Source organism: Ceratotherium simum, chromosome 30, assembly GCF_057802395.1.
Source record: "Ceratotherium simum simum isolate JZ-2026a chromosome 30, ASM5780239v1, whole genome shotgun sequence".
NCBI classification, from domain to species: Eukaryota; Metazoa; Chordata; class Mammalia; order Perissodactyla; family Rhinocerotidae; genus Ceratotherium; species Ceratotherium simum.
Genome location: NC_141929.1, coordinates 4,600,735 through 4,621,745, shown reverse-complemented (window position 1 = coordinate 4,621,745; position 21,011 = coordinate 4,600,735). Strand labels below are relative to the sequence as shown.

The window sequence follows — 21,011 nt, the reverse complement described above, 5'->3', positions numbered from 1 at the left end:
GTAAAGAATTCTACGCTGTTGGCGTCTATGACCTGAATTCATGGATGCCACGCATCTCCATACACAAACCCCCAGGGGTATACAGGTGGGCTCTGTGAACTTGGTAAAACTATCTGCAGAATTCAGTAGGTGTATTTTTCTGGGAGAAGGTTCTGGTCTATACGTTGAACCATCGTGAGAATAGACATTTTTGCGAAAGCAAAAAAACGATTTTATAATTCGAGGCCAGTTGTGGCTTGAGTGAACTAGCTTTGGTTCGAGCAAGACCTACCTGTGGTTGACACGGCCTCCTTCCTGGTGGGCCCTCACCCCGTAAGCTCTTCAGCTGAATCCGAATCCAGTTAAGATCTGAGCTGAGGGTCCTGGCCGCTGTAGACGCTTAGTAAGCTCCTCTAGATGCTCTTCATTGCCTGAGCACTGGTTTCAGAGCTGGAGAGACCCCCTGGCATTGAGCAAGCTGGCAGCCTGAGGCAAGAGGGAGTGGTAGGGACTTGGGCGAGCTGGAGACTTTGGGACGCACCAAGAGACAACTGTTACTCGCAGGATTATGGCTTTGTGGTTCTGAGTTTTCACGAGGAACTGGAAGTCTTCACTCTGACTTGAAATTTCCTGTTTTAAAATGTCCATTGATTTACATTTAAGCAGCACGACTTGAGGCCAAATGAGAACAGGTCTGTGAGTAAAAGGAGGCCTGCTTAGCCTCTGCCACCTCCTGCCTAGAGCCTCCTGGAGGACTGCCAGGGAAACTGAGGCTCAGACCACGTAGCGGCATTGCAGGGCCCCACTGAGAAGTCCATGGGGAGCCAGGCCAGGAGCTGGTCTTCTGGCTGGTTTTCCACCATCAATTCAGTTCCCTGGCTCAGCCCCCAGCTGATCCTGCCCAGTGGGAAGCTCCCGGCTGGCGTGAGCAGGGTGCCAGGTGTCACTGTTTTCCGAGAATCTGGCTGAGCACCTGTGAAGATGTGGCTGTTGTACACCTGGTCCCTGTTCTGCAGGCTGAGGACCCACTAAGTGCCCTTGGGGGCTGGGGAGGCAGGTGGAGGATGCCTGCCGTACACAGACAGCTTTTGTCAACCCCCTCATGGTACTGAAGGGACAAATGCTCCTACACTGTCTGACCTAGCTTTGGACACCTGAGGGGTGGGGCACCCAGATTCCAGGGCCCCGGCCTCCTCCCTGCAGGGAGGTGCAGGGAGGGAGTTGGGAGCGGGGCCCTGGGGATGGTCAGGCCCCATCAGGCAGCGGCCTCTGCTTCCTCTTCCCGCTACTCCTCAGAGTCCCTCCCCGCAGTCTGCTCCTTGAAGTCCGTACCCCCGGTCGGATTTTATCCCTTCTGAGGAAGGAGATGGTCTCCACCCCTGCCCTCTGGCTCCAGCCCCCTCGTCCTGGCCCATTTCCCCACCTGCTGGCCCCAGGCTGCTGCTCCATGGAAACTTGGAGGCAGTCAGCGGCTGCCTCCTGGACCTCATGTCTGCATGGGACACCTTTGACCCCCGCCCGGTTCCTGCACCCTGGCCTCTGGAGTCCGCTGAAAGGGCTCCTTTGTGAGTGAGGCAAGGCTCCGGGTGGCCTGGTTAGCTCAGGTGCCATGGGCACACAAAAGGGCTGCTCCCGGGTTGTCGCCAAGGCCTTGGGCGGCTCCAGCATGGGCGCCCTCCAGCCCCGAGCTGCGGGAATGTGGGATTCAGGGGTGGAGTGGGGTCCCAAGGTCAGATCCTGGTTTCACTCCCTGGCTCTGGGCCGTCTCTGATTCTCGCTTGTCCTGTCGTAAAATGGGGGCATAGGTGGGCGCTCTCCAGGTGGCCTGCAGTTACAGGACTGGGGTCTGCAGAATGGGAGGTGACCCCCAGTAGGGAGTCCTTCCAGCGCCTTCTCATTTTTAAAGAGAAATTGCTGGTGTGGCAGCAAGGGCAGCTGGGTTCACTGCCTGGCTCTTCAGCCTCGGTTTACCCATCTGTGGGGTGGGGGAAAGTGGCAGCCTGTGCGGGATAAGTGTGTGGTAGGAGGGTTTTTGGCTGGGGACCCCAGGGCCCCCCCACTTCCAGGAGGCAGCCTGTGCAGAGAACATGAAGGGGAGCTCCGGTGAGCACTGAGGCCCCCTTGCCGTGCAGCGGCTGCCCGGGTGATGGAGGGGCGAGAGTCAGGCTGGCTGGGGTTGGTCAACCCTCAGCTCGACTCTGGGCGGTCTGTGTGCCCTCACTGTGTGCTGGGGTCTGCTCGTGGAGCTACCACGAAAGGTGACAGATGCTCTGGGTAAAGCAGTGTGTGTGTGCCGGCCCCGGGGGGTGCACAGGAAAACGTTCCCTCTTGTTATTCCCTAACGACAAGAACGCCTCCCAGGGGCCTGGACGCTGGGCCCCCACCTTGACCCGCTCTCTCAGCCCTCTCTCGTCGTGATTGGACGCTTTCCCGCGGCTCCCTGGCCTTCCTCGGCTGCGGATTTTGTGCCTCCTGCCCCTCCCCACCACGGCCCCGCTGCGCCCGCTCGCAGCCCTTCATCTGTCTGTCCCAGGCTTCTCCAGACGCGGCAGGCGCTTACAATAATCGCCGTCAAATGTTGCTGCCATCTGTTGCCCGACTTCCGTCCTTCGCCTCCACCCAGAACCTCCGGGACTCCCGGTGTCTGAGGCCTTGAACCTCAACCCCTAGACTATCCTTGGAGGTTTGTGTCAGCGGGCGCCAGCCCCATGCCCATCGCTGCTCTCTCCTGTCCACCCCCTCTGTGGCTTCCCCTGGGATGCCCCACCCCGGGAACCAGCCTCAGCCCCAGCCCCATCGGCCCTGCCCTGCCCCCTCCCCCCCCACCTCTCGGGCCCTGGTAATGTGCTCACGAGTGTAGGGGTCTCCTGAATGCTCTTCTTCGTCGCCTTTGCCCTAGAACCCAGTTATGGCCTCCTGACAGCCCCCATCCCCCGTTACTAACACGGCAGTGGGTGGGCAAGACTGAGAGAGCCCTAAATGTTGCCCCCCACCCCCCATTCACTGCAGGGGCAGGGGCACCATGCAGCCCACATTGAACCCGACCCACTCACAGTGGCTGCAGTCACCGGAGATGAGCTCTGCAAACAGCTCACCCTGTGGTGCCAGCTCTTGGGAGTGGGCTCCGGTTCTCCTTGATTGGGGTTCTGACAGACACTTTCTGCAGCTCATGAGCTCCTGCCTTCAGCGTCTGTAGGGACTTAATAAACGCTGCTGAGTGACGGTCTGCAAGGGGAGGATGGCAGTCTTTTAAGAAAATGAGCCGCCTTGTTATTCCTTTTACTCTTGGGCCAGGGTCTCCTGTGGGCGCACAGGCTGGCTTCCCACCCACCCCACCCCTTTTCCCCCGCCCCATGCTCTCTGCCCCTGCCCTCTGGTTCCAGGTCAGGATCCAGGCCATCTGCTAGGGCCGTCCCTGCTCCAGCAATTAGCAATGGCTTTGGCCCAACCTCCAGCTACTGGGGCCTTAGCCTTGGGGAGAACCTCCAGTTTGGGAACTGAGGGCAAGAAGAAGACTCCAGTCCCCTTAGAAACCTACAACCTGAGGGGTCTCCTTAGATGAAAAAGAACATTAAGGCCTCAGCAGGCCCTCCCCGTGTAGCCGGGAGCGAGAAGACCACCCTCCTGACTCCCATCCTCCCGTCCCGGGAAGAACTGCGTGCGAGTGAGCTGAGAACACGCCAAAGGCAAATATAATAATGAATTTATTATGAAGTGGCTCAGCTCCCGGGGTCACGTGGCGCCCCATGCCGCCCGCCCAGGTCTCTGCAGCGGCTGACCCAGCCTTGTTAGGGTTGCAGAGACATCGCCCCTTTGGGGGAGCAGGGGTCACGGAGGTGCAGGGCCCCGGAGTCAGGGGACGCCCTTTATTTGTTCACAAACATTTCTTTCTGTGGTAATGAAAAATTACCAAGAGGGGTGATTAGAGAAGCTGAGTCCAGCTTGCGCACGCGGGGCCTGCAAGTGCAGCCCTGCTGGCCCCAGCCGCGCTGGGTGTAATTACCCCCGGGGGGGCTGTCGGGGGAAGGGGCGGATTGGTGCTTGAACCGGGAGCCAGCAGAAAATTCATCTCAGCTATTAGCTTGTAATTACAGAGCACGGAGGGAGCAGGCCTGAGGTCTGGTGCCGCGGAAGAGCAGGGATGAAAGGAAGCGGTAATTACGGGATCCGCGGGAGGCTGGAGGGTGGCCGCGGCGTGCTGATTAATAAGCCCCTCCACCGACACGCAGCGGAGGGAGCAGGACCAGGGAGCAGATTCAGTGGAGTGGTAGGGGCTTCCCCCCCCTTAAACCCGGCTGTTGGGAGCGTTTGGACGGAAGGCCCCCCCATCAGGGTCTGTTTTGAAGAACCAAGGACAAGGTGGGTTTCTGGAAAACATCAGCTGGTAGCCAGCCAGGCTCGCCCCTCTGCCCTTGGGTTTTTCTTCCTTGCCTTTTTTCTTTCTTTCTTTCAAGCTTTGTGTTGCTTCTGGCCATATTAGAAAGCTAGGTGGAGAAGAGAGGGAACTATTGATTGAAGACACCATACTTGAGTAGAAGGAGTGGGAGAGGTGAACCCCCCCCCCCCCCCCCCCACTGACGGTTCTGGGACAGGGCAATCTTTGCTTCTCCAGACCGTCACCATCCTTGGAATGGTGGGGCCCACTTATTTTGTGGGTGCTGTTAGCCTGGTGGCTTTTCCTCTCCTCTTGCCCTCAGCCTCTGGCCTCATAACCGGCTCTGGGCTCTACTGGGCCAGCCCTGGAACAGTCTGGGGGCAGAAAGCTGAGGCTCAGAGGAGTCCTGGCCCCAGGGCTTGAGGGTGCCCAGGAGCTGTTGGATCTCGCCTCTGGGGGTCGGGCTGTGGCTCTTTTCTCCTGGGGAGAAAGGCAGCTGAGGGTGTCAGGAGGTGCCCGTCCAGAGGACAGCAGCATGTGATACAAACGGAAAGGCTGGGGCTGGCCCGGTGGCGCAAGTGGTTAAGTGCTTGCGCTCCGCTGCGGTGGCCAGGGTTTGCTGGTTCGGATCCCGGGCATGCACCGTCGCACCGCTTGTCAGGCCATGCTGTGGCGGCGTCCCATATAAAGTGGAGGAACATGGGCATGGATGTTAGCCCAGGGCCAGTCTTCCTCAGCAAAAAGAGGAGGATTGGCAGATGTTAGCTCAGGGCCGATCTTCCTCACACACACACAAAAAAGAAAACAAAAAAAACGAGAATGCCAGGCGGCTGCACAACCTGGCTCGTGCTCCTGCTGTGGCGCACATGTCAGGAGAGCTTGTGCAGTGCGGAGAGGGAGCCCCAGCCCTGCCCCCCCCACCCCGCCCCGGCCCCCAGCCCTCATCCATCATTGGCCTTCACGCTGCGAGCTTATTCCCAGCTGTTAGGGTAATGAATTTACATGAGCTGATAATGTAGACAAGAATTCTGTCAATGGCCAGGAGCGCAGAAGTTAATAAATACCTCTCTAATGAGGGCAGGGGAGTAGGCACCCGTCTCCCCCGGGGCCTCCTGAGGGTGCGGGGGCTGCCCTGAGGCCCACTCTCCCCTCCACCCGTCCGTGGGGCCTCCACAGTCAAGGTGGCACCTGCCATGGCCTCAGCCAGAGAATGCTATGGGAGGCCTGGGTCCACCTGCTGGGGCAGGTGGGGAACAGAGCAGCGAGCGGGCCCTGATGTGACCCCAGCCTGTGACTGAGGGGCAAGGTGGGCGGTGAGGCCATGTCAATCTGCAGCAGGTCCAGGGTCATCCTTTACAGGGTCTCTGGGGTCCCTGAGTTTGGCTTTGTGTCCTTCCACGTCCTAGGTGCGAGGGAGCTGCCACTGGGGCTGCCAGTGGTCCTGGTGCCCCCTCGCCTCTGCTTCCCAGGGCCCGCCCCTCCTGAAGCACACGTGCTGAGGAGGTTGCTAATTTTAGACTTCTAATGAAGCTGCTCATTTGGAATTCTATTTTAAGTGACCTGACATCAGCAGAGCAGCTTTCCCAGCTCAGAGCTGCTCTGGAGCCCACGGCTGACACCATGGCAGGGACACTGGCTTTGGGGGACCCTGAGGAACCCAGGGGGCTATACGTGGGGCTGCAGGCTGCTGGCGGGCCCTGGGGAGCAGGTGCCAGGCTTTGGGGACGGGAGAGGGCAGGCTCTGTGGAGTGGGGGGTCACTGGATGCCAGTGGGAGTGTGATAGTGATGTTCAGGTGGTGGCTGACCCAAGGAGGGAGGAAGGGAGGAGGCAGAGGGTGGGCCCGCCCACTGGGACCCTGGTCACCAGGGGAGGGGTTTCGGGCTTTGGGTGAGGGTTAGGGTTTGAGCAGGGGCACCCCAGTTCCCTTGGGTCCTGCACCTGGCTGGCGGAGGCCCTGGTCTGGGGGACGCCCCCATGCTTCTGTTGGCAGTGCCAACTCATGCAGGCGAGTCTTCATCTCTTTGGCACACCTTTTTAAAAAAAAAAAAAAAAAAAAAACCTGGTTCACTACATGAAAATAGGAACATAGAGAGGTAAAAAAGATACAGATGAGAGAATTCCTTCTCTCTCCACCACCCAAAGACAGCCACCGGCAGCCTTAAGGGGCATGTGACATTTTTGGGGCTGGCCTGGGGTTTGCCCTGTGGCTGCTGCCTGCCTATCCCAACACCTCTGTACATCCTGCCCAGCGCTGGCAGCTGGCAGTCACAGCATGTCTGCCCGGGTCACCAGCTGGCCAGCCTGTCACACGGCCACTGGGCAGTGACCTCGCATCTGTTCCCGGGCCTCAAGGACCAATCAGTGGGAGTTGCAGCGACAGCATCGCCTGCCTCACTTCCCTGTCCCTCCCTTCTTCCCTCTGTCTCCGGAGGCAGCGAGTGGTGTGGGCTGCGGGGCTGGGCAGAGCTAGCCCCCATCCCCACAGCCCTGGAATGGCTCTGGGTCTGTGCCCTGACCAGCCTTATGTAGATGGACACAGGTGCTGTGTTCAAGTAATCCCGGCCCTGCTGTTGACCATCTGTTGGCCTTTGGATCCAAGCCTGGCCTCTCCTGTCTGCAAAACAAGTACAGTAACAGAGCCTTTCTTGTAGAGTTGTTGGGATTCAAAGAGTGGTGGCCAGTTTGCTAAGGAATGTGGGAAGTAGGGGGGTGGTTAATAATCTCTGATGGCATCAGAGGGGCCCATTTTGCAGACTCAGTGGATAAAGGCACAGAGTATTTGCAGATGGTTGAACTTCTCGGTCTCCAAGAAGAAAGAAAGAATCAGAGAGTGGACCTCGATCGATAGAGCACGTAGCCCTCGCTCTATCAGTTATCTAATGCTGCATACAAACTATCCCAAACTTAACAAATATTCCAGGATTCAGGAGTGCCTCAGCTGGGCGGTTCTGGCTCATAATCTCTGATGTAATCGAGCTGCTGCCCGGGGCTGCTGTCTCATTTGAAGGCTCGACTGGGGCTGGAGGAGCAGCTGCCAAGAGGGTGGTTCGCATGGCTGTTGGCTGGAGGCCTCAGTTCCCTGAAACATGGGATTCTCCATCAGCTGCCTGAGCATCCTCACAGCATGGCAGCTGACTGCCCTCAGCTCAAGTGATCTGAGGGAGCGCAAGGAGGTGGCTGTGGTGTCTGACGACCCCGCCCTGGAGTCACGCACCATCACTTGTGCTGTATTCTGTTCGGTGGAAGCGAGTCAATAAGTCCGGCCCTCATTCGGGAGAAGAGAACATCTCCACCTCTTGAAGGGATGAGTGACAAAGACTTCATGGACATATTTTTAAACTGCTACAGTCAGATTTTAGTTCTGTGCGTGTCTACACGTTTTGGTAGGGCATCAGGGTGAGGCCTTGGGCTGGGCAGGTGGGGTGATGAGTGGTGAGAATGCTGTATCTGGGCCCAGGAAATAGGGTTCTGGTCCTACACGTGTTGCTTAACTGTGTGGCCCTTGACCATGCTTTGAACAGCTCCTGGCCTCAGTTTCCCCACCTGGGCTCTGCCGGCCTCCCAGGATCGGCTGAGGCCATGGGGGGCGGGAACAGGGTGGGGTGGTAGGTGTGGCTCTGCCACTGCGTCCTCTTCTGGGACCTTTGTGAGGCTGTGTTGAGAGGTGACCCAATAATCTGTATGATCCCTGAGGACTGCTCAGGTGTCCCCTGGGGAGGGTCTTTGTTTCCCTGGGTTGGGGGCCCCTCCTCACAAGTCTGCCCGGGGCAGCCCCTGGTAGTGGACTGTTACTCTAAGCACCTGGTCGGGACCACTGGGACCTGGTGCCTTTTGTGCCCCGGGCCAGGTCCCCACAAGGGCGGGTCATCTTACACCTCGAAGCATCTCTAGACGCCTCCCCGGAAACCATCCACCCGCCGAGTGTGGGTGCCGAGGGTGCTTGGGTCCCGAGCAGGGCCTGAAGGACTTCTGGACCCCCCGCATCAGCTCCTGTGCGGGGTCACGTTCCTAGGTGTCTCCTGTGGACAGCAAAACGAGAGCCCCGGTCCCCGCCATCCCCAGGGTGTCCTGTGTGTCACCTTTCACCAGCTGCTGCCTGCTCAGGGACTTGGAGGGCTGGGCTCTGCGGCTCCCAGGCCTGGTCGTGGGAAGGGACAGCGGCAGGGAGGGCTCTCGGGCAGGGTAGGGTGGTGCCCACCTCAAGACTTGTGACGCCCCGTCGCCTCTTCCCCTCTCAGCTCTGGTCCCCCTGGGGGCAGGCGGCACAAATCCGGGAGCTTGGGTCCCGGCTTGCTGAGCCTGACCTCTGCGGCCTTGGCCAGGCTCTTCACCCTTCTGGACCTGGTGTCTGCCCCTGTCAGCTGACCATCTATATAATCATAATAGTGACCCCGGTATATGCCAGGCATGCTCTGAAGCCCCTCACATATATTAGCTCCTTGAATCCTCCCAGGATTAACCTCATGAGGTAGACTGTCTTTATCTCCATTTTGCAGATGAGGAGGCTAAGGCCCAGAGAGGCAGAGTAGCTTGCCCAAGGTCACACAGCTAGAGGCCACAGAGCCAGATTCAAGCCCCAGGTGCCTGGCAGCAAAGTCAGTCGGTGTCGGTGCTAAGCGTTGGCCTCCAGGCCCCCCACTTCCTCCTCGCTCCTTGGCCTTGGCCACACCTCTTGTCCTCTGTGCACACCCTCCATGGGAGGAGGGGAGGGTGCTGATGGCAGCCTGGGGCTGGGGGTGAACCAGGGCTGAGCTTCTGGAGCATAGTGTCCACCATACTCAGTGGTCCTTGAGTGGCCTGAGGGGGCCGGGTTGCCTGAGAAAGGACTCGTTAGGAATCTGCGTTCCTGGCAGTCCCGCTGCTGAGGCGGGGACCCCGAGTCCCTGGGTTCTTGGGTTTCTCTGCTGGGCTCATGGTGGCTGTGGGCATGTGGCCCCCTCGTCTTCCAGAAAGAGGAGGACGCGCCGGGGTCAGCCTCGGAGTGGCGTGACCTTGCCCGCCTGGTGTGACTGCTGCTGCGGGTGCTGGCGCCCACGTGACCCGCCCGGCAGCTGGGAGGCCGCCTGCTGGTGGGGGCGCTTTGTTGCCAAGGTACAAGCCCTTGCCCAGGAGAAGGGTGTCCCCTTGAGCTCACGCCTGCCTCGACGTTGTCTTTTTTGCCCCAGCCCCCAGCCCTCCGGTGGCCACTCATCCCCTACCACCAGCACCTCAGCCCGTGCGCCCCAAGATGGCTTTCCCCTCCGGCGAGAGAGCAGCCTGGCTGCCAGTGACTCAGGGTTTGGGGCCTGCACTCGGGGCCTGCGGCCTCTTCCGGCTAGTTCTGGGGGCAGCAGGTGGGCGGGGCAGGTCTCGAGGGCCTGGCCGGGTCTGAGCCTGCCGGCTCACAAGGACAGACATGGAAGTCTCCAGTGAGGCTCGTTTGGACTGGTGCAACATCCCACAGAGGTGAGGTGGGCCCTCGCCCCAACCCCCTGGAAAGCGATGGTCCTGCCCCGTTGTCTTCTTGGGTGTTCTCCTCCCCCCGGGAGCCCCAGAGCCCCCATTCACAGATCCCGTCTAGGGTTTGGAGGTGTACCAGCTCCTCCTCATGCGTTGCCCCTGCCAGCTCAAGGCCATCGGCCTGATTTACTCCCTTCGGGTTCACCCCTGATGTGCCAGTGGGCCCCGGGCCAGGCGGGTGGCCCCGAGAGAGCAGGAGATGTTAATGGAAAACTTATTTATGGCACCGCCCGGCCTGTATTGACCGGGCCCGCGGGATGGGGGAAGGTTGTCTCCTCATTAACACTTGGATGGGACTTGAAAGGCTGGGGGCACGTGGGAAGGTGGCTGTGTCCTCCCCCTGTGGCATCTGATGTCACTCCTGGCGGGCAGCAGCTCCTCTGCCAGTGCAGCCTGAAGCTGGCCCCCTGCGGGAAGGGGGGTCCCTGCTGCCGGCAGTTTGGCTCTGCAGCTCCATGCCTACCTCTCCGGGCAGGGTGGGCGCCCAGCAAGGGGCCGCACAGCAGGCCTACCTCTCCTTCAACTGCTGACGCAGCCCATTCTCCGAGGCACCTTCTCGGGTGGAGACCCGCCGGTGTCCCTGGGTGGCTCTGGGATCAGGGCGGGCGCAGTGGCAGCAGGTGAGGGCTCTGGGCTGGCCTGCCTGGGCTCAGACCCTGGGTCTGTGCTGCTGTATGAGCCTCAGTTTGCTTTTCTCTGAGATGGGGGCGGGAGTAGTGCAGGCCTCACCGGTGCGGTGATGGCGGCCTGGCGGGAACGAGTGTGTGAACCCAGAGCTGCTGCTGGGAGTGCTTTGTGATCTCCATTAGTGCAACCTTCTTCCTTTCTGCTGGCATTTTTCTCTGTTCTGAGAATGCTGGCCCCGTGCCCCTGCCTCAGTCTCTCCCCCGCAGCTGTTCGGGGATGCTTCCGGATCCTCCCGCACCCGTGCTGCCCTGGAGAGGCTATAGGCTGAGCTGTTGGGTATCTGGGATCACTGGGGTCCTGGGCACGCCTGGTTCTGTAATTACGGGGCCAAGGGCCAGCCTGAGGGGCTCGGGGTGCCCCTGGGACCGATGGGGGCGTGGCCCGCTCTCTGCGGCACTGGCTCTGTCCTGCTTCGCCTGTCCTCCTGAGCTCCCGGGTCTCTCCCGCCCCTCCCCTGCATGCTGCCGCTGGCGCAGGGCCCACCGGCCCCGCCCGCCCCGCCCGGTGCTGGGCCTCCTGCTCTCTAGGTGACTCGAGTTCTTCTTTTCCTGTTTCAGGCATGAGCCATGAGCCCAAGTCCCCTTCACTAGGGATGCTTTCCACCGTGACCAGGACCACCGCCACCGTCAACCCCCTCACCCCCTCGCCGCTCAATGGCGCCCTGGTGCCCAGCGGCAGCCCCGCCACCAGCAGCGCGCTGTCAGCCCAGGCCGCGCCGTCCTCCAGCTTTGCCGCCGCGCTGCGCAAGCTCGCCAAACAGGCGGAGGAGCCCAGAGGTAAGAGGTGCGCCCGCCAGGCTGCGGCCCGAGGGGGCCAGATGCCCCTGCCTTCCCGCTCAGACCTCGCCCGGCCCCGAGAGGGGCAGGTGCAGCCCTAAGGGGCCAGCTGTCCCCGAGAGCAGGACTGTGCTTGGAGGGCTGTGCGGGGGGTCCCGCGCCCGCACGCACTCCCCGTGCTTGTCTGCCTCATGCTGGTGGGGCTGGTGGGGGTGGCTGGCTGAGCTGCAGGCCCTCCCGGAGCCCCGCTGTCTGCGTGCGAGTCCCCCCCCAGCCCCGGCTCCCCTGCTTGCCTCTGGGCTTCCCGCTCTCTCCCCCGCCTCTGTCCTTCCTTGGCTCCAGGAGCCACTGTGGGGCAGCCGGTGGTGGGGATGTGTACCTGGTGGCCCTGGTTGAGGAGAGTGGACGTGCTGGGCCACGGGAGCCCTGAGTCGTTTCAGAGGGGGTGCTGTGCCCCGATACCTCTCCCCGGAGCCCCCGGCCTGCTCCCAGGGAGCCTGTTCCCCAGGGTAGACCAGTAAGTAGTTCCAGGCTTTGATATCCCTTCCAGACGTGGCAGGGAACACAGTCTTGGGAAACTCTCTTGGTCCTAGAGGGGGTGTCTCTGGGACAGCTTGCCCACCACTGCTTGACTCCCCAAGGCAGGGATGGCGTGGTGGCATGGGCAGGTGTCCCCAGAGGTCTGGAGCCCTGGCTCCTGCTGTTGCTTGGGCAGTGATGTGCTGTGTGACTTTGGGCAGACACTGATCCTCTCTGAGCTTTGGTCTTCCTGTTTGTACCATGGGGCTCACTGCGGCTCTGGCTTCGGGCCCTTCTCGGATGACTGTCCAGCTGCCTGTGTTAGTCCTGGTCAAGGCTGCTGGTCGGAAGAGTAGGGGTAGGGGCCATTTGCAGCCTGCGCTGCTGGGATACCTGGCACAGGCCTCTCTGCCCCCTCTGGACTTGCTGCTCAGAGGTAGGGGGCTGACCTCACGGGCAGAGGAAGTGGGTACCCCGCCTCTGCCTGACATCTACTTTGCCCCAAAGGCCCAAGGCTTGGTGTCCTGGGTTCCAGGGCCCCTGGGGCACCTAGAGAAGTGTGTGCAGTGTGTCTTTTCTGGACTCTAGGGCCTATAGCTCAGCAGAATGGACATTTGCTCTGACCGGGGTGGGCTTGGGGGTCTTCCAGTTTCTGAATCTCGCCTCTTCCCAGGCCCTCTGCAGTGCCTGGTCATTGGCGGGGGCGGAGGTGTGAGGAGCATGAGGCTGGAGTTGACGGGCAGGGCGGGCGTTGGTCCTGCAGGGCAGACCGCTGGGGCCTGGTTTCAGCATCACTTGGGTATGCCCTCACCTCCGGTGTCCACCTGCCACAAGCTGCTCTGATCACCTGGGCAAACCTTCCTGTCCCTGTCCGCACGCCTGTCCTCGCCTCCATGCCCACTGTGTCTGAGCAAGCCAGGCTGCAGGACCCCACTGATGTCAGGAGGCCGTGCTGTTGGGGGCCGCAGCATGCCACGAGGCTGGAGACAGACGGCCCGTGGAGGCAGTGAGCTCCCTGCCTGGGCCCCCCGAGGCCCCAGACCCGACACCTGGGCTGGCTGCAGAGCACCCTGGGGGTGCCCAGAGCGGACACCTGAGTGGAGCAGGGCCTTGGGTCTCCTCAGAGGCAACAAGAACCCATGGTGCAGAATCTGCCTGGCAGCTCCCTGCTTTGGCTGTCCTCTCTCTCAGCGTTCCAGAAGGCAGGCAAACAAGGCTGGCGCAGCTTTCAAAGGCAGCTCTCAGCATGTGGGAGGACGCTGGTTCCGTCTGGGCTGAGTCATCCCCAAGTGTCAGGGCTTTATCTAGCAGCTTTGTCCACTCCTGGGCAGCTGGGCTCGAGTCCTGGGGTGACACCCCACCTCTGCGAGGACGTGGCAGTGGAAGGCGTTTCTTTCCTTGCCGAGGAGGCAGTGGAGAGGTCTGCAGACGGAGAGGTCTGCAAACATGGGCCCCCTCGAGGGCTGTGGGGTTGGAGCAGGAGCCTCCCTGATGGCCTTTTGTCTCCTCCCTGCTGCCCCAGGCGGGCCCCAGCGTCTGCCTTGAATGATGGGCCAGTGGGCAGCTAGCGTGCCAGAGGCTCCCGGGCCCTATGGCCTGGAACAAAGTGTGCTCCTGGCAGGGGCCAGGGTCGGTGGCCTCGGGGCCCTGCCCCCGCCCCCCATGCTATGACCTGGGTGTTCTGCATGACACCCTGGGAGGGGTGCCAGGGAACTTTGCAGCAAAGGGTCAAGAGACGGGGAGAGAGAGAGGAGAGCAGGCGAGCCAGGCTGGCCCAAGCGCCTGCTGTCGGCTGAGCCTGGTGTTGGCCGCTGGCTGCCCTGAGGTTGTCCCCGTCCTTCTGACGAACAGCCAAGGTTTGGGGGGCTCAGCGTCCGTGGACCCTGGAGCAGTGTTTGGACCCTGTGACACCCTGACACTCGGGTTCTGCTCTGTGTGTGCGTGGGTCCCCGTGACCTCACTTCTGGCTCTGGAGACCACGAGCAAAGCCTGAGAGTTGAAAGCCCCAGCAATGGGCTGAGTTTTCAATTTGCCATCTGGTCAGCCCCGGTCGGGCCTTGTTTTGAGAAACGAGGAACTTCTCAGTTACTCTTTGGAGCATTCTCTGGGCCACACCCCATGCCTGGTCCCCATTTTTCTCACCAAGTGACCCCAGCTCTGACCTTGCTGTCTCTCCAGTCTGTAGAATTGGCTGGCAGCCCAGAGTTGGCCCATTGTACAGGTGGAGAAGCTGAGGCTCAGAGGTCAAGTTGTGAGCCTGAGGTCACACAGCTGGTGAGGATTGCTCTGTGCCTCTCGCTGCTGCTGCTTAGGCCTTTCCAGGAGGACTTTGGAGAACCAGAGTCAGGACGACAAGCCTGCGCAGGTGGTCCCGGCTGGGGAGGAGCCCCCCTTGCCCCTGGCACCCACACCATGGTGCAGGGAGCACGTGGGAGTCTGTGCCTGCTGACTGTGACCTCTGCCTCTCCGCTGAGGGCAGGGGGAGGGGATGTGGGCTGTCAGCTTCCGGAAGCCTGGGGCAACAGGGACATGAGGGGAGAGCCAGCAGGCCCTAGGTCCCCTCACCGCCTTTCCACCCTGACCAGAGAGCCACAGGGGACCTTAGGGGGGCTTGGCAGTGGGAGAGGGGGCTAGACTTTTACTTGTTAATTTTTTAAGATCTAATTCACATGCTGTAAAATTTCCCTTTTTTGTGTGTGTGAGGAACATCAGCCCTCAGCTCACATCTGCCAATCCTCCTCTTTTTGCTGAGGGAGACTGGCCCTGGGCTAACATCCGTGATCATCTTCCTCCACTTTATATGGGATGCCGCCACAGCATGGCCTGACAAGTGGTGCGTCGGTGCGTGCCCGGGATCCGAACTCAGGCCGCCAGCAGCGGAGCACGCACACTTAACCGCTATGCCACCGGCCCCTAAAACTGTCCTTTTAAAGGCGTGCAGTCTAGTGGTTTTTAGCTTATTCAGAGTTGTGTGGCCGTGACCACTAATTCCAGAGCGTTTTCGTCACCCCTGAAAGGAGCCCCGTCCCTCTTAGCAGCCATCCCCACCTCTGCCCCAGCCCTGCGGCCGCGCTCGCGTCTCTCCGGGCTTGCTGCCCTGGACGGCTCCCGTCTCTGGGCTCACACTGCACGTGTGACGAGCCTCCCACGCTCAGCCCCGTGTTTCCAGGTCCTTCCACACGCAATGTGCCAGGATTTGCTTCCTCTTCATGACTTGACAACCCTGTGGCTGGATGTGACACTGGGTGTGTGAGGAGGCGGACCCAACCAGGGCTCTCCCCTCCTTCATCACCATTTATTGAGCACCTGCTGTGTACTGGGCAGTCTCCCACTGTGGGCTCAGCACAGCCCTGGCCTCTGTTCTGTCCATTTCGCTGGTGGACAAAACTGAGCCTCGAGCTTGCTGGCGTCCCACCTCATACGCAGCAGACGGGAGATTGACAACTCCACGGCCTCGTGTCTCCCTGGCGTCCTCGTCCGCCTCCCTGTAGACAGGGAGCCAGGGCCTGTGCAAGCCAGCCCTCAGTGAGGGTGAGGCCTCCTGTCTCTGCGGAGTGCCCCCCAGGACCACGGGCTCCCCACACCCCCGGAGGTGCTAGCATCTCAGCCTCTGGGGGCTGAGGTGACCCAGGACCTCGTGGCCGACTCCCAACAGCCCTGTCTCTGCTGGCAGAGGGTCCCGGGTGGGGCCGGAGCAGCCTCCAGACCTGCACAGGGAGGTGGTGGGAGAGGCAGGGCTGACGGCACAGAGAAGCCAGCCCTCCCGTCTGCCAGGCCCCACGTGCCTTTCCCGGCGTGCCTGTCCGGGCCCTGGGCGCGTCTCCGGCTCACCTTTGACCCTCTCCACCCCCGCTGCCCCTCCCCGCTGTGAAGTGCTATCTTCTTTTAAGCCGGGACTGCGGACTCCCCTCTGCTTCGAGGGCTCTGTCTTTCCTCACGTTGTGTCTCGAGGGTGCAGTTTAAACACTCAATTCAGAGGAAGTGACCTGCACACGTGTCTGGCTACCCGGAGGGAAAGGATGAGAAGAGGGCTGGCCCTGTGGCTTAGCGGTTAAGTGCGCACGTTCCGCTGCTGGCGGCCCGGGTTTGGATCCCCGGCGCACACACCGACGCACCGCTTTTCCAGCCATGCTGAGGCCGTGTCCCCCATACAGCAACTAGAAGGATGTGCAGCTGTGACATACAGCTATCTACTGGGGCTTTGGGGGAAAAAATAAATAAATAAATAAATTTAAAAAATAAATAAAAAAGGATGAGAAGAGAAGAGAAGCCTGCCCTTAGGTGAGGAGTTTTATCTTTCCTGAGGCTCCGAGATGGTTCTTTTCTTTGCAGCCAAACTGCCCTGCTCAGTTGCCGTTGAGCAGGCTGTCCGTCTCTGAGGGCCGGGGCAGAGGTGCCCTGCTGCTCCTGGAGGGACTGTGCGTGCAGCAGAGGTGCCTGGTCCCACTTGCCCCTTTAACCCCCTCCAGGGCAGTGTGCAGCGGGGTGGACGCTGGGGAGTTAGATTCTGGTTCACGTCCATGCTGTGTGACCTGGGCATGGCACTCTACCTCTCTGAGCTTCCGTCTTTTTTCAGGATGAGGATAACATCTCTACCTCATAGATTTTGGTGATTCAGTGAGAAACACCAGCATCAGGCACAGCGGCTGTGTGCACAAATGAGGAGGGCCACCAACGTCATCGTCCCCTACCCCTAACCACTGCCACCCCCACCTCTTCCCTATCCCACTGCTAATCCAACCATCCTCTGCTTCACCCCCCCGTCCCTTCTGTGCCCACCACCTCACACCCCCCAGCAGCGCAGCCAGGGGCTCAAGGGCCCTTGATAGCAGGGGGCGTGCAGGAAGAGTGCTGCCGTGGGGAGGGGAGGGGTGTGTGCTCCTGGATGCGGCAGCCGTGCACCAGGTCTTGGGCCGGCAGAATTGGACCCGACTTTGGAAGAGAACTCAGCCCGATTGGGCTGCTACAGCAGCTGCTCCTGTTTGTCCGTCCGTGTGGGGTGTGTCCAGGCCCAGGGCAGCCGTTCTCCATCACCAAGTCTCTGTTTTTACTCCTTGGAAGAAAGGGGGGCCTGGGGAGTGACTGGGCCCACACAGCACATTCTGGAAGGAGCCTCAGGCTGCAGGTTTGGGTCTGACCCCAAGTAGGTCCTGGTTGCACCCGTGAGACCTTTCCTCTGTGACAGGCCAGGGCCCACCTTGAACCAAGGTGTCACGCGGGCAGTGCCTCCCCTTTGCTGCCTCGGCTGCTGGAGCTCCTCACCATTACTCTAGCTGCCAAAAGTATGGCCCCCTGGGTAGCCCCTCAGGCTCCCTCCTTGGAGGCTTCTAGGCCAGCTCCAGCCTTGGCTCCGCCCCCTACCTGTTCACCCGCCAGAATCGCTTCTCAACAGAGACTGTTGCCCCCTTGGGCATCTGAATCCCCAGTTTGGACCTTTGAATGATCCCTGGCCTAGGAGTCTGAGACTCCACTGTCCTGGGGCAGGTCGAGACCCCCTCTGAGCCCCCTGGCCTCCTCCGGGGAGTGTCGGGGATTCTCCAAATCATCCACGTGTTTGGAGGTGCTTGTTGAACGACGGAGTGAGGGTGTAGATGTGCTTGGGAAACACTGTTGTTGGTGCTGTGTCTGTCTATCTGGCCCTGGCTGGGGTCTGATGGCTGCTTAGCCTGCCTAGGGCTGCCCTTGGTGGGGGCCTATGGAGGCCCTGGCCCTTCCTTTCCGCCCCCGCAGAGGGCACGTCTGGCAGCCTGAGTCCCCGCCGTCCCCGAGCATGACGAAGCGGGGCTGCTGCCAGGCAGCGGCTCTCACAAGCTGTGTGGCAGTCTGGTCGCCTCCACACTGCAGCAGGCGCCTCCCGTGGGCCGCAGTGCCGTCTGCTGAGAGGGCACCGCGGTGCAGGCGGGACCCTGACATATCCTCAGGCGCTCGGGGGAAGGCGCGTGAGACACCTGGGGTCTGTGCTACCATCCTAATTCAAGTCCCTCTTGTGTTTGCACCCCCAGCCCACATCTCCCCGAGGCTGTGGTCACACTGCAGCTTGCCCGCCTGTGTCGAGGACACATTTCTGTGGCTGGTGTCTGCTCTGGCCTGGGAGCTCGGCTGTGCTGGGTGGGGTCTCCTTGGGCAACTTCGGTCTGGGGGCCTTCTCCGTGGCCGGGGTGCTGGGCTGGGCAGAGGGAGCAGGGTGGGCTCTGAAGCCACAGAAGCCTGTTTGAACCCCCTGTCCCTTCCTCCCAGTGGAGCATGTCGGGCGGTGACCTTGCCACCCTGAGCCCTGTGGGGTGGCCAGACGGCCTTGCCGAGTGGACATCCACTGAGAACACAAGCACCATTTTTGTCACCTGTGGGAGAAACGACCGAACTACCCCGGCTTTATTTGGACCAGACACAAAGGGGCTGATGCAGGCGGCTGCTGTGGCAGCTGGACTAGAATTTCTAACCTTGTGCAGGTCTGGAGCCCCAACCAAAGGCCCCCCGCCCGGCTTTCTCCGGTGGTGTTTGTTGGCCGCCTGCCTCATCTTGTCACTGGCTTTCAGGCGGGTCTGGTGGCCGTCGAGCCCCAGGAGCCGCCTGGTACCGCAGAGGCCAGGGGGCGTCCTCTGTTGAGGTTGGAGGGGGCACTCTGCCCGCCAGCGGTGCCATCGTGCAGCCGGCCTGGGCATGGGTTGGGCTCCCCTCTGCTGCCACCTGAAGTCTGCCTCTTTCAAAGAAAACAGCAAAACAAACGAGGGGAGAAGAGATCCTGCCTGGCATGCTCGCCGCATGTGTGTGTCAGTCGTGCGGCTGGCGGGGCTCGGCGGGGCGGCGTTCCCGGGGGTGTCTGCAGCCCCATCTGTCTCCAAGCGCAGGTGTGAGCTCGCGGTAGGGGCCTCGGCGCTTCTGCCTTCTCCTCTGTCTGCCGGGCCTGGGGATTCTGGAGGCAGGCAGCCAATGGAGGCTGGAGCTGGAGGAGAGTGGGGCCTGGGGAAGGGGGCAGCGGGCATGCTGGGGGCTGGGCGTGCCCTCGGCACAGGGGGAGATGAGGAGAGAGGCTAGGTGGACAGGGCGGAGATGACCAGAGCAGTCGACTAGCGGGTGATGCCCGGCCCTGAGATGTTCAGAGCGGGAGGCCTTGCCCAGCTGTACTGATGGGGGTGACTTGTTCTGTCACCTCCCCAAAGCTGCCTCTGGCTCCCCTCTCTTCCTCCTCACCCCACTTATGCCATCTCCCTCGATGCACCCTCTCGGCTCCTCATGGATCCTAACGGGGCAGCATTGCCCACCAGACACGGGAGCCCACCGGCACCTCCCAGTCCCCGTCCTGCTCATCAGCAGATAATCGGCCCCTGGAAATGCATTTTGTAATGAAGAGCCACACCTTGCCTTTGCTGATTTGGGATTAGTGACCGTCACAGGACGGTAAATCGGGTGCAGGAGCGCCCTGGGGGCCGTGACGCAGGGCGAGGTCTCTGTCCTGCACTGAGGCAGGATGGAGGCAGGCCGGTCGGGAGAGCCTCCGACCGGGAAGCAGGCGCAAGGCAGCTCCCGTGGCTCTTTTTCAGCACTTTCTCGCCGAACCCGCAGGTCATTGGTGCCGTCGACTTCAGCCAGGCCGAGGGCAGCCCTGCGTGTGCTGAGTGCCCAGCTGTCCCCGAAGTGCCCGGCCCACAGGGAGTCCAGAGGGTTTCCCCAGCTTGTGACCCACACGCTCCGATTCCCCCCAGGCGCAGGGGCCGGTTGGACTTTGGTTCGGGGTCTCCCATTCTTGTTCCATTGGGTACTTTTCAGGGAAAGGAAACTGGGCCGAAGCTGCTACCAAGGCAGTCCCATTCGACTGCCTGCTGGCTGGGAGGCTTCTTGAAGGTCCCACAGCCTCTCTGGGCCTCACAAGTGAAGGGGCCAGACTCGATGATGACCAGGTTCTTTTCCACGTCCAAATGGTGTGAGTCCGCCAGGCCCGGGTTCCCATGTCCTGGTTGGAAACAACGATGGATGAGGATGCGGAGGGTAGAGGGGCAAGCTGGAGAGAAGCGGGGCTTGTGGGAGGGTGTCCCTCAGCTGGAATGCTGCCCATGCCAGGCCACAGGGCCAGCGTTGACACCCACCTTCAAGGTCTAGCACCGGCCAGAGTTGTAACCTGTGGCCCCCCACAATGCTCACTGCGCCAGGTCTGCCCAGAGAGGACTTCAAGATTGACCTGGACAGAGCAGACTCAGAGAGAGAGCGGAGGGCCCTGGGGAGCAGACGCACGCAGGGTCTCTGGGCTCCTGCCCGTGGTCATGGCCAAGGGTCGCAGGTCACAGCCTGTGCTGGTTGAAAGCCAGGACAAAGCTCAGCTGGGACAGGGACCCCCGCTTCCCAGTCGCAAGTCTGTCGTGGCTGCCTCCCGCTGGTGACTGAGCTGTCCCTGGGTGCTGCCCCTCCAGCCCCACGAAGCTCTGGGTAGCCCTGGTACAGGAGCAGATGTCTCAGGATAACGTCCCAAGGGCCCTTTCGTAGAGAAGCACATTGGATGATGGCCGTCGTCTCCTCTGCTCTCTCCGTCGCTCCCCCAAGTGAGGTACCTGACCCGGTGCAGGGTCGGGCCCAGGGTGGGCAAGGGCAGTGGTGTGACGAGGTGCAGGGTCGGGCCCAGGGTGGGTGAGGGCTGTGTGATGTCACCGAGACTCAGCCTCGCCCTCCACACTGCAGTGTACCTGGGGGGGCAGGGGGCGGTCCTGCAGCCTGTCACAGAGGTCCTTGTTAAGGGCATCCAGTTGGTGCTTAGCGATTGTTTGTGTGGCTGGTTAAGTGCGCGTCTAGGAGAGCTGATGGGGCCGCTGTGAGATTGCGGTTTTATTTTCAGACCTCACTCCTGCTCTCCTCACAGCGACTTTGGGGTCTCAGCTGTTAATTACATGTGCCGGGCAGCCTCAGGCGCTAATCCTCGAGGTCAGATGACAGAGGTGACGCTGGGCGCTCTGCCTCTTGTCATCTCCAATCCACACACGTTTCGCCGACTCTTGCCGCATACCACCAGTTAATTACGGCCACCACGGCCCTGCCGCGGCAGCCACGTGAGACTGGGGACGGGCGCTTGCTAATTGGCGAGTGTGTGGTTGGGGATCGATCTCGAGGCTCCGGCTGGCGAGGGACGCCCGCCCCCAGGGATTAGGCTGCTAATTGTCGGTGGCCTCCCTCCATCGAGGAGCACCT

General features: G+C 61.2%; 1 protein-coding gene across 3 annotated transcripts in view; it reads left to right on the top strand.

The window, feature by feature from the left end:
• The window catches only part of GSE1 (Gse1 coiled-coil protein), a 425,963-nt gene that overhangs the window by 373,628 nt on the left and 31,324 nt on the right, over window positions 1-21,011 (top strand). For all 3 annotated transcript variants that reach the window (XM_014792652.2, XM_087419841.1, XM_087419840.1), the window contains exon 3: window positions 11,100-11,318. In XM_014792652.2, the coding sequence (XP_014648138.2) occupies window positions 11,100-11,318 (219 nt within the window). The remainder of the gene's footprint in view (window positions 1-11,099; window positions 11,319-21,011) is intronic.